This window comes from Corylus avellana, chromosome ca6, assembly GCF_901000735.1.
Source record: "Corylus avellana chromosome ca6, CavTom2PMs-1.0".
In the NCBI taxonomy this organism is placed as follows: Eukaryota; Viridiplantae; Streptophyta; class Magnoliopsida; order Fagales; family Betulaceae; genus Corylus; species Corylus avellana.
In genome coordinates, this window is record NC_081546.1 from 26,380,390 (window position 1) to 26,394,237 (window position 13,848).

The 13,848-nt window shown below is 33.7% G+C and overlaps 4 protein-coding genes across 4 annotated transcripts; 2 read left to right on the forward strand and 2 right to left on the reverse strand.

Annotated features, from left to right (window-relative positions):
• Window positions 1–1,478: 1,478 nt before the first annotated feature.
• LOC132185464 (protein FAR1-RELATED SEQUENCE 5-like) lies at window positions 1,479–2,033 on the forward strand. The gene has a single exon (XM_059599233.1). The coding sequence runs from the start codon at window positions 1,479–1,481 to the stop codon at window positions 2,031–2,033; it is 555 nt and encodes a 184-aa protein (XP_059455216.1).
• A 141-nt stretch (window positions 2,034–2,174) lies between these two features.
• Window positions 2,175–4,278, forward strand: LOC132185465 (protein FAR-RED IMPAIRED RESPONSE 1-like). The gene is made up of 5 exons (XM_059599234.1): window positions 2,175–2,646; window positions 2,747–3,780; window positions 3,876–3,947; window positions 4,054–4,107; window positions 4,198–4,278. The coding sequence occupies exons 1-5, from the start codon at window positions 2,175–2,177 to the stop codon at window positions 4,276–4,278; spliced, it is 1,713 nt and encodes a 570-aa protein (XP_059455217.1).
• A 216-nt stretch (window positions 4,279–4,494) lies between these two features.
• Window positions 4,495–6,627, reverse strand: LOC132185466 (PHD finger protein ALFIN-LIKE 4-like). The gene is made up of 4 exons (XM_059599235.1): window positions 6,502–6,627; window positions 5,902–5,958; window positions 5,715–5,814; window positions 4,495–4,883 (listed from the first exon to the last, which is right to left on the reverse strand). The coding sequence occupies exons 2-4, from the start codon at window positions 5,938–5,940 to the stop codon at window positions 4,495–4,497; spliced, it is 528 nt and encodes a 175-aa protein (XP_059455218.1). The 5' UTR covers window positions 5,941–5,958; window positions 6,502–6,627.
• A 1,809-nt stretch (window positions 6,628–8,436) lies between these two features.
• Window positions 8,437–13,634, reverse strand: LOC132185467 (TMV resistance protein N-like). Its single transcript, XM_059599236.1, has 6 exons — window positions 13,132–13,634; window positions 12,144–12,883; window positions 11,779–12,020; window positions 10,905–11,180; window positions 9,085–10,119; window positions 8,437–8,973 (listed from the first exon to the last, which is right to left on the reverse strand). The coding sequence occupies exons 1-6, from the start codon at window positions 13,632–13,634 to the stop codon at window positions 8,437–8,439; spliced, it is 3,333 nt and encodes a 1,110-aa protein (XP_059455219.1).
• Between the last annotated feature and the right edge of the window lie 214 nt (window positions 13,635–13,848).

The window sequence follows — 13,848 nt, forward strand, 5'->3', positions numbered from 1 at the left end:
TGATTTTAAAAATTAAATTATTTATTTAAAGACACAAGAAGAACACAAAGAAGACGTTTTAACATTGATCAATGTTATGTTCAGCTTAAGAGGAAAAAAAAAAAAGAGAAAATTCTTCAATTGCGCTACATTTACAACCTACCAAACAGTCCAAATAAAGAGATATTTATAAACAGAAATCAAAGGTAGTGTGTGTATACCATATATAGACATATATACATACATTTAGGGTTAATCAAATTGGACTTGGCTTCCATGCGGTAAGCCAAACTACCGCATATCTGCGGTAGTTTCATTTGAGGGTTGAGATGCTTCCAGGCAAGCTACTCATTATTTACACTAACGCCAACTCAAAAAAAACAAACGGAAATTAATCCCGTTAACTCCCTTCCATCCCATCTTCTCTCTTTCTCTTTTTTTTACTCAATACGTCTCTATCTGTTCCCTTTTTCTACCCAAACAGGACTGATATTTCTTCAAGCGGCGGCGCAACCATCCTATGGATTTTGAGTTTTGGGTATTCTTCAGATTTTGAGTTTTGGTATTCTCAAACATCTTCACTGGTACTTGAAGTTCAATTTGTTAACTCCCTTCCATCCCATCTTCTCTCTTACTCTTTTTTTACCCAATACGTCTCTCTCTGTTCTCTTTTTCTACCCAGACAGGCCTGATATTTCTTCAAGTGGCGGGGCACCCATTCTACTGGATTTTGAGTTTTGGGTATTCTTCAGATTTTGAGTTTTGGGTATTCTCAAACATCTTCACTGGTACTTGAAGTTCAATTTTTATTGGTTTTTTTTTTTTTTTTTTTTTGTAAAATTAGGGATCTGTCAATGTGCTGGTGAAGAATAGTACCCGTAGAGGATGCTAATAATTTTTATTTTTTAACATGTATACAATGACTATAAGACCCGTATATAACTATATCTAATACAAGTTCCATGTACGATTCAGTTTTTTTTTTTTTTTTTTTTTTACTATGATGTCATAATTATGAGGTTCCTTATCACGAGAATATTTGATTCAAGTTTATTCATTCTTTTTTTTTTCTTTTTTCATTTCACTTTTTTAATTCCTTCTTTCTTTATTTCTTTTTCTGATTCAATTCAAATAATCGTTGTAATTTAAATTTTAAATTACAATAAAAAAGACATCAAAATTTCTAAAGTGAAGACTATGTTTATACCTATGTTTTGTCTTTTAATTCTCTCCTATCTTATTTTGTGGGACAAATTTGCATAAATTTAGCTTTATGTTATATATGTACTTTATAAACGATTTACCATTCTTATTTTTTAAACTGCACAAAAAAAAAAAAAATTACAGTGGATTTGATTTTGGAGATATTTCTTGACGTATAAAGCCCAAAACTTCCTATGTTTTGTGATCAATTCACATAGCATCCTCTTAGTGTTCTAGAATGGTCTAACAAGACTTTAAGATTCTTACACATTTTAATTTATTTTTTGAATAGTTACATGGAGGAGACGAACAAGAACAATGATCAAAATGTGATTACTGATTATACGCCGGAACTTGGCATTGAGTTTGATTCTGAACAAGAGGCATACAACTTTTATAATGAGTATGGACGAAATTGTGGATTTAGTATTCGTAAAGATTGGTGTAATAAAAGAAAGATAGACGATGTGGTGACTTCAAGACAATTTGTATGTTGTAAACAGGGTTTTCGAGATGAATGGGATAGAGATGGTCAAAAAACACATGACCGAGCTGAAACAAGGACAGGTTGCCAAGCACATATGAAAATTCGACTTGATAAGAAAAATGAAAAATATTATATACATAGTCTTGAGCTCGGCCATAATCATGCTCCTCATGTTTCACAATGTGCTCACATGATGCCATCACAAAGGAGGATCTCACAAGCACAAGCATTAGAAATCAATTTGGTGAATGATAGTGGTATAAAATTGAAGGATTCGTATGAGTTTATGGGTAGGCAAGCCGGTGGAAGAGATGTTCTTGGTTACACCAAGCAGGATCATAAGAATTACCTTCATAGCAAATGACAACGTGAGCTGAAATATGGTGAGTCAGAGAGTTTACTTAAATACTTGGAAAAGAAAAGGCGAGAAAATATTTCATTTTATTATGCATTACAATTGGATGAAGAAGAACAAATAACAAATATTTTTTGGGCAGATGCACAAATGATTATTGATTATAAGTTATTTGGTGATGTGGTTTCTTTTGATACGACATACAGAACTAATAAGGAGTATCGTACACTCGCAATATTTGTTGGGTTTAATCATCATAGAGAGGTTGTGATATTTGGGACTGCACTTCTATACGATGAAACTATAGAGTCATTCCAGTGGTTGTTTGAAACTTTCTTTGAAGCAATGTCGGGGAAAAAGCCAAATACAATCTTTACTGATAAAGATCCTGCAATGGCAAATGCTATCTCATTGGTGATGCCTAATACTTACCATCGATTGTGTAAGTGGCATTTAATGCAAAATGCTTTGAAACATATTGGCCATTTATTAAGAGATAAGAATGGGTTTAGGAGTGATCTCAATGCATGTTTTAAAGTTTGGGAAGAGGAAGATGAGTTGCTCACTGCTTGGGATGCTATACTTCATAAGTACAATGTACATGACAATTCTTGGCTACAACGTTTATTTGAAGTGAAAGAGAAATGGGCTAAAGAAACATATTGGCCATTTATTAAGAGATAAGAATGGGTTTAGGAGTGATCTCAGTGCATGTTTTAAAGTTTGGGAAGAGGAAGAGGAGTTGCTCACTGCTTGGGATGCTATACTTCATAAGTACAATCTACATGACAATTCTTGGCTACAACGTTTATTTGAAGTGAAAGAGAAATTGGCTAAAGCATATGTCAAGATGTCTTTTTCTGCAGGAATAAATTCTACACAAATAAGTGAAAGTTTGAATGCTAGCTTGAAGAATTATTTACAGTCAGATTATGATATTGTAAAGTTCTTCACACATTTTGAAAGATTATTGAATGATAAGCGCTACAAGGAATTGTTGGCGGAATATAACTTAAGACAAAAGTTACCAAAAATTAAGATCTTATCACCTATGTTGGTACAAGCAGCAAAGATTTATACTTCTCAACCATTTTTGAAGTTTCAAAAGCAATACGAAGAGTTCCAAGGAGCTTATATTAAGGAGCATATCGAAATAAACTCATCTCATGAATATATAGTGTCATTTTATGATAAGCCTCAAGATCGCAGAGTCATTTGGAAATCTTTAGAAAACAATGTCTCATGTAGTTGCAGAAAGTTTGAGAGATGTGGAATTTTGTGTGGCCAAGCTTTAAAAATACTTGATGTTATGAATATCAAGGTACTTCCAGAGAAGTACATCCTTAAGAGATGGACAAAAAATGCAAGGAATGAGATTGTACAAGACTTCAATGGACATGAAATAATAATAGACACCAATTTAGAAGTTACATATCGATATAAGTCTTTATGCCCCATGTATGTCAAGCTTATCAGTCGAGCAGTTGAATGTGAAGAAGCATACAATATAGCGTTGGAAAACTATGCTGAGTTAAGCAAAAAGATTGAAGATGTAATGAAAATGAAATCCAATCTTAGCCAAGTTGATAATTTTCAAGAAAATCCATTAGATGAGATGACAACCATAAGTGCTAAAGGCATAAAAAAGAAGCAAGGTTGTAAGGGAAAGCGTCGAATCAAAAGTTGTACTGAAGTAACTAAAACGAAGAAGAAAAGTATCAACAATCATCCCCCACAAGCAAATCAGTATATTCATGTAATAGTTTTGCAACTTTATATTATATTTCACATTTATACATTTAACTTGTTTAATATGAGTTTCATTTATTAATTAGTGTGTAACTAAAATAGGGTCAGTGTACAACTTCATCGATGCATGGAGCTAATAGTTCTAATCCTTTGTCATATCGTTATTCAGACGAGGTATCAATATTTTAGCTTTTGTCTTATGTTTTTTTTTTTTTTTCATCTCAATTGATTTTACTTGAAGAAATTGTATACAATTATTGATCAATAAAATATGACATAGGTGTTGTACGTGCCTCATTCTACAAGTGCTAATGACCCTTTATCACTACAACAGGTACTATTCTATTAAATTTTTATTTAAGGCATATATAATGTTAGTGCTAATAACTATTGTAATTATTTCTCATTGCTTGCAAAATTGCAGGATACCGAGAGTAATTCAAGTCTCCTTACAAGTTCGAACATCCATGATACGACTCTGTGGAATTTTTTTCCTAACCATTAGTTGGTGTTATTAAGTTTGTTTTGCACTTTCTTTTATACAATGCTTCGATGTCAGTCTAGAGCTCTTTATGTAATTTGACATAGATTACAACATGGGTAGAGATTTTATTCTATGGAATTATAAGATTTTGATCTAATTGTAATTTTAAAAATTACAATTAGTTACTAACAATTTGATCTAGTTTGTTTTGCACTTTCTTTTGTACAATGCTTTGATCTAATTTTGATCTAACCGAATTTTTACAATGGAATAAAATGCAACTGCACTTTTGAGAGAAACATAACATTTACAAACATTACAGCTACTAACAAAGTATTCTAATAATTGTACATTCAATCTACACTTTGTCAAGATAGCATCTCCAAGCTTTTGGCCGAATGTCCATGGTTCAATTCCAAGGCGTGCACCAAAATAGAATGCAACAGCAAGCAACCAATAATCACTGTGAAATGCAACCAGTGATAAGCAGTCGTTTTCTTGCATCCCATCCCTAGCAAAGTTAATGCCTAATCTTGGCTCATGAAGCTCTGGAGGCACTTTCTCAACGGGTAGAATAACTTCCCATGTCACATTTGGAAGTGTATATAGACACAAGTTCTCCTTCTCTGAAAGTACAACATGATGAGTACATTAATAAAACTTCTCCAACTACCAATGTAATCAAACTCATATCCATGCCACCACAAGAAGTTTTTTCTACTCAAAGTGTGGAAGGGGGAAGATTCTATTTCAATTTGAAGAAGGCACTTAAGACTTACAACAATCAGTTTTCCAGTATTTTCTGGCCTCTTAGCCAGCTTTATTGCAGCAGCTTAAACTTAAAACAAACAACCCTCTAGGACTTAAAAATATAAATAAATTCCTTGTTCAAAAACTTAAACAAATCAACTCTTTAATGCCCTTTTGCGATAAATGCCAATCTAATGCCAGTGTTACTGTGTTACCACTAGTGTGCTCAATGAGGACAGTCTTTTGGCTTCATTCAAGCATATCAGGAATGAAGCTATGTTAGTTAACGGTTCAATTATATGGCAACATATCTAGCAATTTGACAATATCCATTTAATATAATCAACATGATTTCCTTAAGGGAAAAGGAAAAACAGGCAATGATAATGAGGGTTAACATCAGCATAGAGTGTAATTAAAATGTATATAGGATGTGTAATGGAACTTGTATAACAGACAAGAGCACATAGCTTCCATCACAAAGACAATTTTATGTGTAGGGTGGGATGGGTTGCAGTTCTTTTAGAACAAGAGAGGCAAAGTTGAATTTGTATGAACAATCTGGAAAAAAACATTTGTAGATTATGCAAATGTATTAGTCTGAACCAAAGATTCTCAAGGAAATCCTTTAGTTGCTAGATCACTCTAATATTAAGCAAAACACAATCAATGTAAAAGAATAACGAGTTATTTTTGCCTGTCTTTACCACTAGAACAGGGTTCCATCATCGCAAGCTTCGCAGTGATACGGGCTACACAACCATCAATAATATTGTTGATATATACCATTGGCGTATTGCCTATCAACTGCACAAGCCATAAATTACGATTAGTAAGATTGAATTTGAGAAAAAGCAACATGAAAAAGAATTAGTTCTAATGATAACGTAATACTTCAGAAACATCTTTCTTAATTGCACACTTGTCCTCCATGCTATCTTTTCAGAAAATCTGCAAGCCCAAAAAAGAAAAATGCGAGTGAGAGAAAACTTTGAAAATGTAAAGTAGCAATCTTACATATTACAAGAAATGATTGAGTGTGCATTTTAACAAACACAAAACATACACTTAAAGCAAGATATCAAAGGCAAAGCTTGAAATTCTCAATATCATGTAAAACTAAAATAGAAACAGCAGAAAACAGGATCATAGCAATGTTATTTCAATCACCCAACAGATATTCTTTAGAATTCCAGAATCTACTACCCAAAATAGGTCAGAAATATGCAGATTTCTTACACAAGATATTTTTCCTTCACGCCAAAAGAACACAAAATTAGTAACCAACAAACAGGAAGCAAAAAAAAAAAAAAAAGAAATGTCAAAGTAAAAATTTGAAACACCCTAACAATGCAGATTTTCAAATGAATAACCAAATGCCAAAAGCCTTTACTTTAAAATTAAACATCAAACTACAGAAACAGGGGCACAAAACAGAGAAATGGCTAAGATTTTTGACATATTCAAAGTTCTTCTTATAAGATATTCAAGTACCGGTGAAGATGTTGACAGGGGGCCTTCGAAATAAGGGTTTGAGGCGTCCACCTTATACTGGAAGTCCATCAGGCAATGCTTCATCCGTCAGGCAAGCCTTAGGTAGTGCTTCTTCCAAGATTGAGCAATCCTCTTCTTCTGTAACGGCCAGGACTACAATTAGTCATCATGCTCGCAATCGAGAGCCACGCAATCGAGAGCCACGCAATCAGAAAGTGATTTTAAAACAAAGTAAAGAACTAAGCCCTAGAGCCCCAGTCTCTGATTTTGATGATGATGATTCAGAGGAACCTCACAGCAGACTATTAAGTACAAAAAAAAAAAAAAAAAAAAAAAGAAGATGGGATGGAAGGGAGTTAACGGGATTAATTTCCGTTTGTTTTTTTTTGTCGGCGTTAGTGTAATTAATGAGTAGCTTGCCTGGAAGCATCTCAACCCTCAAACGAAACTACTGCAGATATGCGGTAGTTTGGCTTACCGCATAGAAGTCGAGTCCTTGAGCATCTCCAGCAGTGTAGCTAAAAGTGAGATATTAGCTATATTTAGTTATTTTTGTCCTTTTTTTTGCTCAAACAGAATAGTTTCGTATTAGCTATTATATCGTAACTGCTACAGTGAATAGCAATATGTTGCTATTCACTGTAGCACACTAGATTGTTGAATATAATATTAATTTCCCAATTATTTTCTCTCTCTTCTCTCTCTCCCTCAACGTTTCTCTCTTTTCTCTCCCTCCCTCAACGTTTCTCTCTCTTCTCTCTTCTCTGTTCATGAATTTATGATATAAATTCAAGTCTTTTGGATCCCTAAAAACTCAAAAAAAAAAAAAAAAAAATTGAATAGCATGCATATAATTGACAAATTAAAAATTGAAAAATAAAAATAACACATAGGTATGTTGCGTGAATCAATTCTATTGCAATTTACAAGATGATGCAAAAGCGGTCGCAGATCTAAAAAAAAATATATATATTAAAAAAATATTTTAAAAAATAGAGAATGAAATAAAGGATCTGTTGGAGTTGATATTAAAAAATGAGTAGCTAAAATAAAAAATTGTGCTTTTTGACTAGGTAAAATACCTCTTACTGCTGAAGATGCTCTGAATCAAATTCGTGTCATTTCTAAATCCTGTCATAAAAATGGAAAAAGGAACCGACGCTTTATATGCTTAGTGAAAGAATCCAAAGGGGAGGACTAATCAAGGCATTAAATGCATCTCAAGCACAAAACAATTATAATAAACGAAAATGGCAAGAAATATATTTTTAAATGAAAATGTACTTCACTCTTGAACTATATGCATGTATTATAAATATCAATACATAAAACACTTTATGTAGAGATCTAAAGACTAAAACATAATTTAGTTGGTATAAGGCCAAAACGCTTTCACTAGATACTCAATGAGATCAATTGATAGATACACCACATCACACAAAGACAAATATAAACTCCTTTTCACATAGTCAGGATAAACATGGCTATCCATTCTAACAAACGGGCCTCCAGATATCACAGAAAATGGAGTTGTGAAATGGATTAACTAAATTTATAAAAATAATATACTGCTCATTCCCTTGAAAATAAAATTACGTGTTGGAGAAATATTCACTCATCTCTAAGAAATCCAAAACCATATAGAATAATATATCCCATATCAAACCCTGTTTGTCAATTGCACCAAAAATTCAAAAAATAGCATGATCTGCTTCCAAACTAGGAAGAGTTGATCCATAATTATTAAGTGGACAAATCAGCAAGATAAATGCTAGAACTGGGGTCATTCGAGGAAAAAGAAAAAGAAAATGTAAAAAGAACCTTCAAATTTGTGCACAATTGGAGAAAGCAAAGGTGAGGAAAACAGAGAAAACAGCAATGGAGAAAACGAAGGTGTCTCTTGATGTACTTACTATTCACCAGGCGGCGTATCCTCTACATTTGAAGAATGACACTTTTGTTGGATTCCAAGTTTCCATCACCACAGGGTACAGGTCTATTTTTCCGTTGAATTCCATCTATTAAATCAATCGCATTCTCGTTACACAGACGTACCAGATGGAATCCACAACTTTTGAAGTAGAATGGCTTTGTAACTTCAAATTTAACTTGCACATGATCAACACTTGGAAGCTTAAAAGAATATTGTGGGACATGGAAATGCAGCCATACATATTCTGAGGCCGATCTATCCAAATATGCAGTGTCACTATAGATTTCCGTTGAAATATATCTATTAGTAGTGCTGACGTAAGTACTAATTTCGTGTGAAACATCATCGTCTTCTTCTACATCCTTTATTCTAACAACAGCAGAGTAAGCAATTATTGTGAACTCCCCAAGCATCTCTGCAGGCTTATCAATCTTTATTTGACATGAATTACTATTTGAAACCTTTACATGATGGTTGAACCAATCTGGAATCTTATTTCCCGAAACTAAACAGTGAAAGTAACGAGGTTGAAGAGGTCCCTGTTACACGAATATGACAAATTTTCAGTGATACAACCTACAAATCAAGGCACACATACTTGTATATGAGAGAGAGAGAGCATATCTTAATCCATCGAGGAAAGAAGTTACCCTCAATGGCTGAGGTATTGCCACAGTTTGCACATTCTGATAGGTTGCAGCAGGAGCACCACTGCCCACAGGGCCTCGTGTCGAAAAAGTTGTTTCATACCATACAAGATCTGGTAACCACCATGTATTAAATAATTGACATGTTCGTGGATCTCCGAAAAATGTTTCCAATGACTTGCACCCCTCTGCACACACGTCTTTTATACTTGGTGGAAGCTTTAGAATTTTTCGAAGTTGCTTGCAATTATTCAAGTTAAGGTAACACAAGCAAACAAATCTTTCGAGGCATGCAGGAATGGTAACAATAGCACTCCCTGATAGATTTAAGACTACCAATGTGGACGAGCAATTAAATATCCTAAAGAAACTTGATTCTAATAAGATACAATGCAACTGTTGTAGTGCTGGAAATACTATTGATGAACAATCATCATTAAAAACACTTGAATTCGTAGGAGGTGGCAATGGGAGTAAGTTTGGACCTAATGAAATTTCTGATTCCTCTCTAAATACATTAGAGGACATGGATTGTCTAATATCCCCCATCTTCTTTGGAAACTTAACAAGTTTTGAGCAACCATCAAGAAAAATACGCTTTATACTTTGTAACTCATAAATGCTACTTGGCAGATGCATAAGGTTTATGTTACCTTGTAGTCTTAACTTTGTAAGCCCAATGAGGTAGCTAATAGATGAAGGTAGTTCTTTTATACCAGTGTTTGCAAAGATGATTTCTTCTAAACACTCCATCTCACACTCAATTTCAGGAAAGTAGTTAAGCATTGAGCAACCTGTAACGCAAAGAAATTCTAGAGATCTCAATTTGAGGCTTCTAGGAAAACTGCTAAGGTTATAGCATTCACCAAGACTCAAAGAAACTAGCTTATCAAGAAATCCAACAGAATGATGAATCTCAACTAAATTTGTACAACCATCAAGCCTCAAATCCTCTAAATTTGAAATCCTTGAAACATCGGGGAATATTTTTAGGAATTCACAATAAGAGAAATCCATAATTTTCATGCTTTGAAAATTCTGCAGGAAAAATAAATAAATAAATAAATTAGTTTGAAGGAAATTTACCACAAAATTTAAAGGAAGAAATTTTAAAATCAATGGAAATTATGTCAATACCCCGTCCTGCTTACACTTTTTGACATTGAAACCCCGATTTCTATTTTGATGAATTTTTTACTTGTGCTTCAAGTATTTGTAAATCAAGACCTTTGTAAGTGTTTTCATCAAATAGATAACAAAAATTATATGAAAATACACTTATTCCTTTCATACGAAAAAAATACAAAGAAAAAAAAAAGGTGCGGTTCGCCGTGGTTCGGAGAAAGCACCTAGTCTTGGCCATGGCATGCGACCATGGCTGTGGCTTTGGCATCCAGCCTAGTCGTGGCATGTGGCGATGGATGGGGTCCTGCCGTCCTGGCACAAAGCCTAGCCATGGCTGGATAGGGTGCTGTCACCCGGCCACAACCAGCCACGTTTTTTTTAAAAAAAAAAAAATATATATATATATATATATATATATATATATATATATATATATATTTTTTTTAAAATTATGTTAGAGACATAAATGTATTTTAATACCATTTATGTTATCTATTTTAAGGGAAAAAAACTAACTATGGTCTTGATTAACAAATTTTGGAAGCACAAATCTAAAATTCATAAAATTGGAAACTAGGGTCTCAATGTGTTATATATATATATATATATATATATATATATAAAAGGAACAAAAAAACAAAAAAGAAGTGAAAGCACTAGGGGTCATGAAATAATTTTCCTAAGAACAATAATTGTACCTCAATTCCCTCCAATCTCTTGAGAGGACTCCCAGGAATTCTTAAAGCAGCAAGGTTCTCTATATGAAAAATGGATGACAAAGATTCTAAAGGGCATTCATGCCAATCAAGTAATCTTAACTCATTAGAGAGAAAATTAAGCTCTCCAGAAAAGTGCGCATTAGGCTTAACCATAAGCAGTCTAAGCCTTTTCATCTTCTTGAAGGCCTTGAAACTCAAGCGCATCATGTTTCCTTCAGGCAAATCTACCAATATGCCTTGGATTTTGCTTGTTCCCTAGTAAGACAATGAATCAGTAGTGTATGAGGAAAATCAAAGCATAAAGTTTTCCATATTTTATCGCTTGCTAGAATTATAACTTTTGTTTTGCTGCACATATATATATATATATATATATATATATATATATGTATACTTTGTAAAAAAGAAACAAACTTCGATTCCATCTATCCTCTTTTAACGTTGCTTTTCATTTTTAGATTTTCAAAATAGGTGATTTTACTTTTACTACTAAAATGTTTCAAAGTAAGCGTGTTCTTCTTATTTTATTTTTATATTATTCCAATTATAACTCTTACGTATTAGAAAAACAAAATACTAAACAACTATGCCTACCTACGAAATAGAATAAAGGAGAACTTTGTATGATGAATTTATTTATTCTTAATTACAATCATTTTACTTATTTTATTCTCTTTTATATACGTGTATATAAATATATGTTTATATATTATATATACACGTGTGTGTCTGTCTATAATTCTTCATCATTTTTTACAAAGAAAGAAAGAAGTAAAATATTTTTCTTTGGATGTGTACTTGTGAAAAAGAAACAAATATAAACTTAAAAGAGTCTCTTAATGTAACTTCTTACCTCACCATTCTCAAGGACATAACAAACATCTTTATGAAACCATAATCTACTGCGTTTGCTAGGGTCTTCAGGTGATTCTTGTCTAACAACTTCTCTACCCATGTCCTGCAATAAGTCGTGCATTGCCAAAGTTTTGTACGTATCAATGGTAATGAGAGACCTCTCTATAAGCACTTTGATACCATCAATTGGGAAGAAATCACAACTATCTAGTATTTTAATTACATGATCTGCCGGCCATCCTTTGAAAAAACAGGCAATGTCAAGAAAAATATTCTTCTCATTTTCATCCAATCCATCATAACTTATTCGAAGTCTTTCTTGAATATTTGTGTGAGGAATTCTTTTGTACTTATCCAATGCACTTTTCCATTGATGTATATCTTTGCCATGTAGATCTGAACCTAGCACTTCTAAAGCTAGTGGAAGGCAACCAGCATAACGTATTGCATGTTCCATTAGTTCTATAAAATCATCAGTAGGTTTGTCTCCTTTGAAAGCATTCCAGCAAATGAGCTCAAGAGCTTCGTTGGAGTCCAATTCCTTCACCTTATATATTAGATCATCAACTATTCCATGATTAGTCAATACTTTCCTGTCTCTTGTCGTTATGATGATCCTACTTCCTAAACCAAACCAATCAACTTCTCCAACCAATTTATCTAATTGGACTAATTTATCATCCACATCATCAAGAATAAGGAGTACCCTTTTAGAGCAAAGCATTTTCTTTATCATGATAATTCCTTCATCAACACTGTCAACCTTCATAGTATGTCCTACGATTCTCGAAAGAAGTGTATTTTGTAGTTGGACCAGACCCAAATATTGCTTAGAAGTTTCACTAACGTTGGCAAGAAAACAACTACCTTCAAACCGAGAGGCAATCAAGTTGTAGATAGCTTTTGCAATAGTTGTCTTACCAATTCCACCGGCTCCTAAGATTCCTACCATGCGTCTATCATTTATCTCCATACTTAAAAGTGACTTGATATGCTGTACACGAGGCTCTATTCCAACTGGATACTTGGCAACATGTAAGTATGTTGGATTTACGATTCTTGAGACAGTCTGAACGATGTTGTCAATAAATTTGGCTTCATTCCTACCGAATACAATAGATTAGAAACATTTAATTATGAGTTGAACTTTTCATATGAGAAGTTGGGCCCAAACCTATAAGCTAAAACTTTTGGATTGAGTGGTGTTTCAACATGCTATATTATGAGATCACTAAAAAGTTACACAATGTATCAATCTCCTTAACATATATATAGACATATTTATATATAGACACACACATGTATGGACGTATGTTAGTCTATAAAAATGCATAAGACTAAAAAAACTTACTCATAATTCTCTAAATGCCACCCGGACAAACTGGCGACTTGCATTAGCGCTGCCTTCCACCTATGCACTTTGATGTCATCCTTGAACCTCTCTTGATGTTTAGTGAATGCTTTTTCAAAACTCTTATTTTGATGTCGTACATCCGACGGATCCACCTTGTAAAATATTGGTAGAATCATTTGTCCATTTGTATCTTTACACACAAGGATCTTTAGTAGCTCATCCAAACACCATGTGGATGATGCATAGTTTTGAGATAATACAATGATTGAAATCTTTGAGTCTTCGATAGCGTTGAGAAGTGTTGGAGAAATCTCCTCTCCGCTTCTAAGTTGATCATCATCTATGAAAGTGTTGATTCCCTTTTGAAGCAAAGCATGGTATAGATGGGCAGTAAAATTGTGGCGTGTATCTTCGCCTCTAAAACTCAAGAATACATCGTATGTCCATCGGCGGTTGGAAGAGGAAGAGAAAGAGGAAGAGGCTCCTTGCTGGAAAGCCATGGAAGAAGTCACCCTCTCTGGAGTTAAGGTCGAAAGATGCTTTTACAATTCAAGTGGGGTGAATTGCCCGTGGGAAATTAAACATAGGCATTGCCGCATTGGGATTTGAGGTATAATAATTAAATTGGAGTAAGTGGTGTGGAACAGTTGTTTAAACCAGATAATATAATTTTTTCGTACATTTTCCAATGTTGTCTTCAACCCTTGGCTGCTA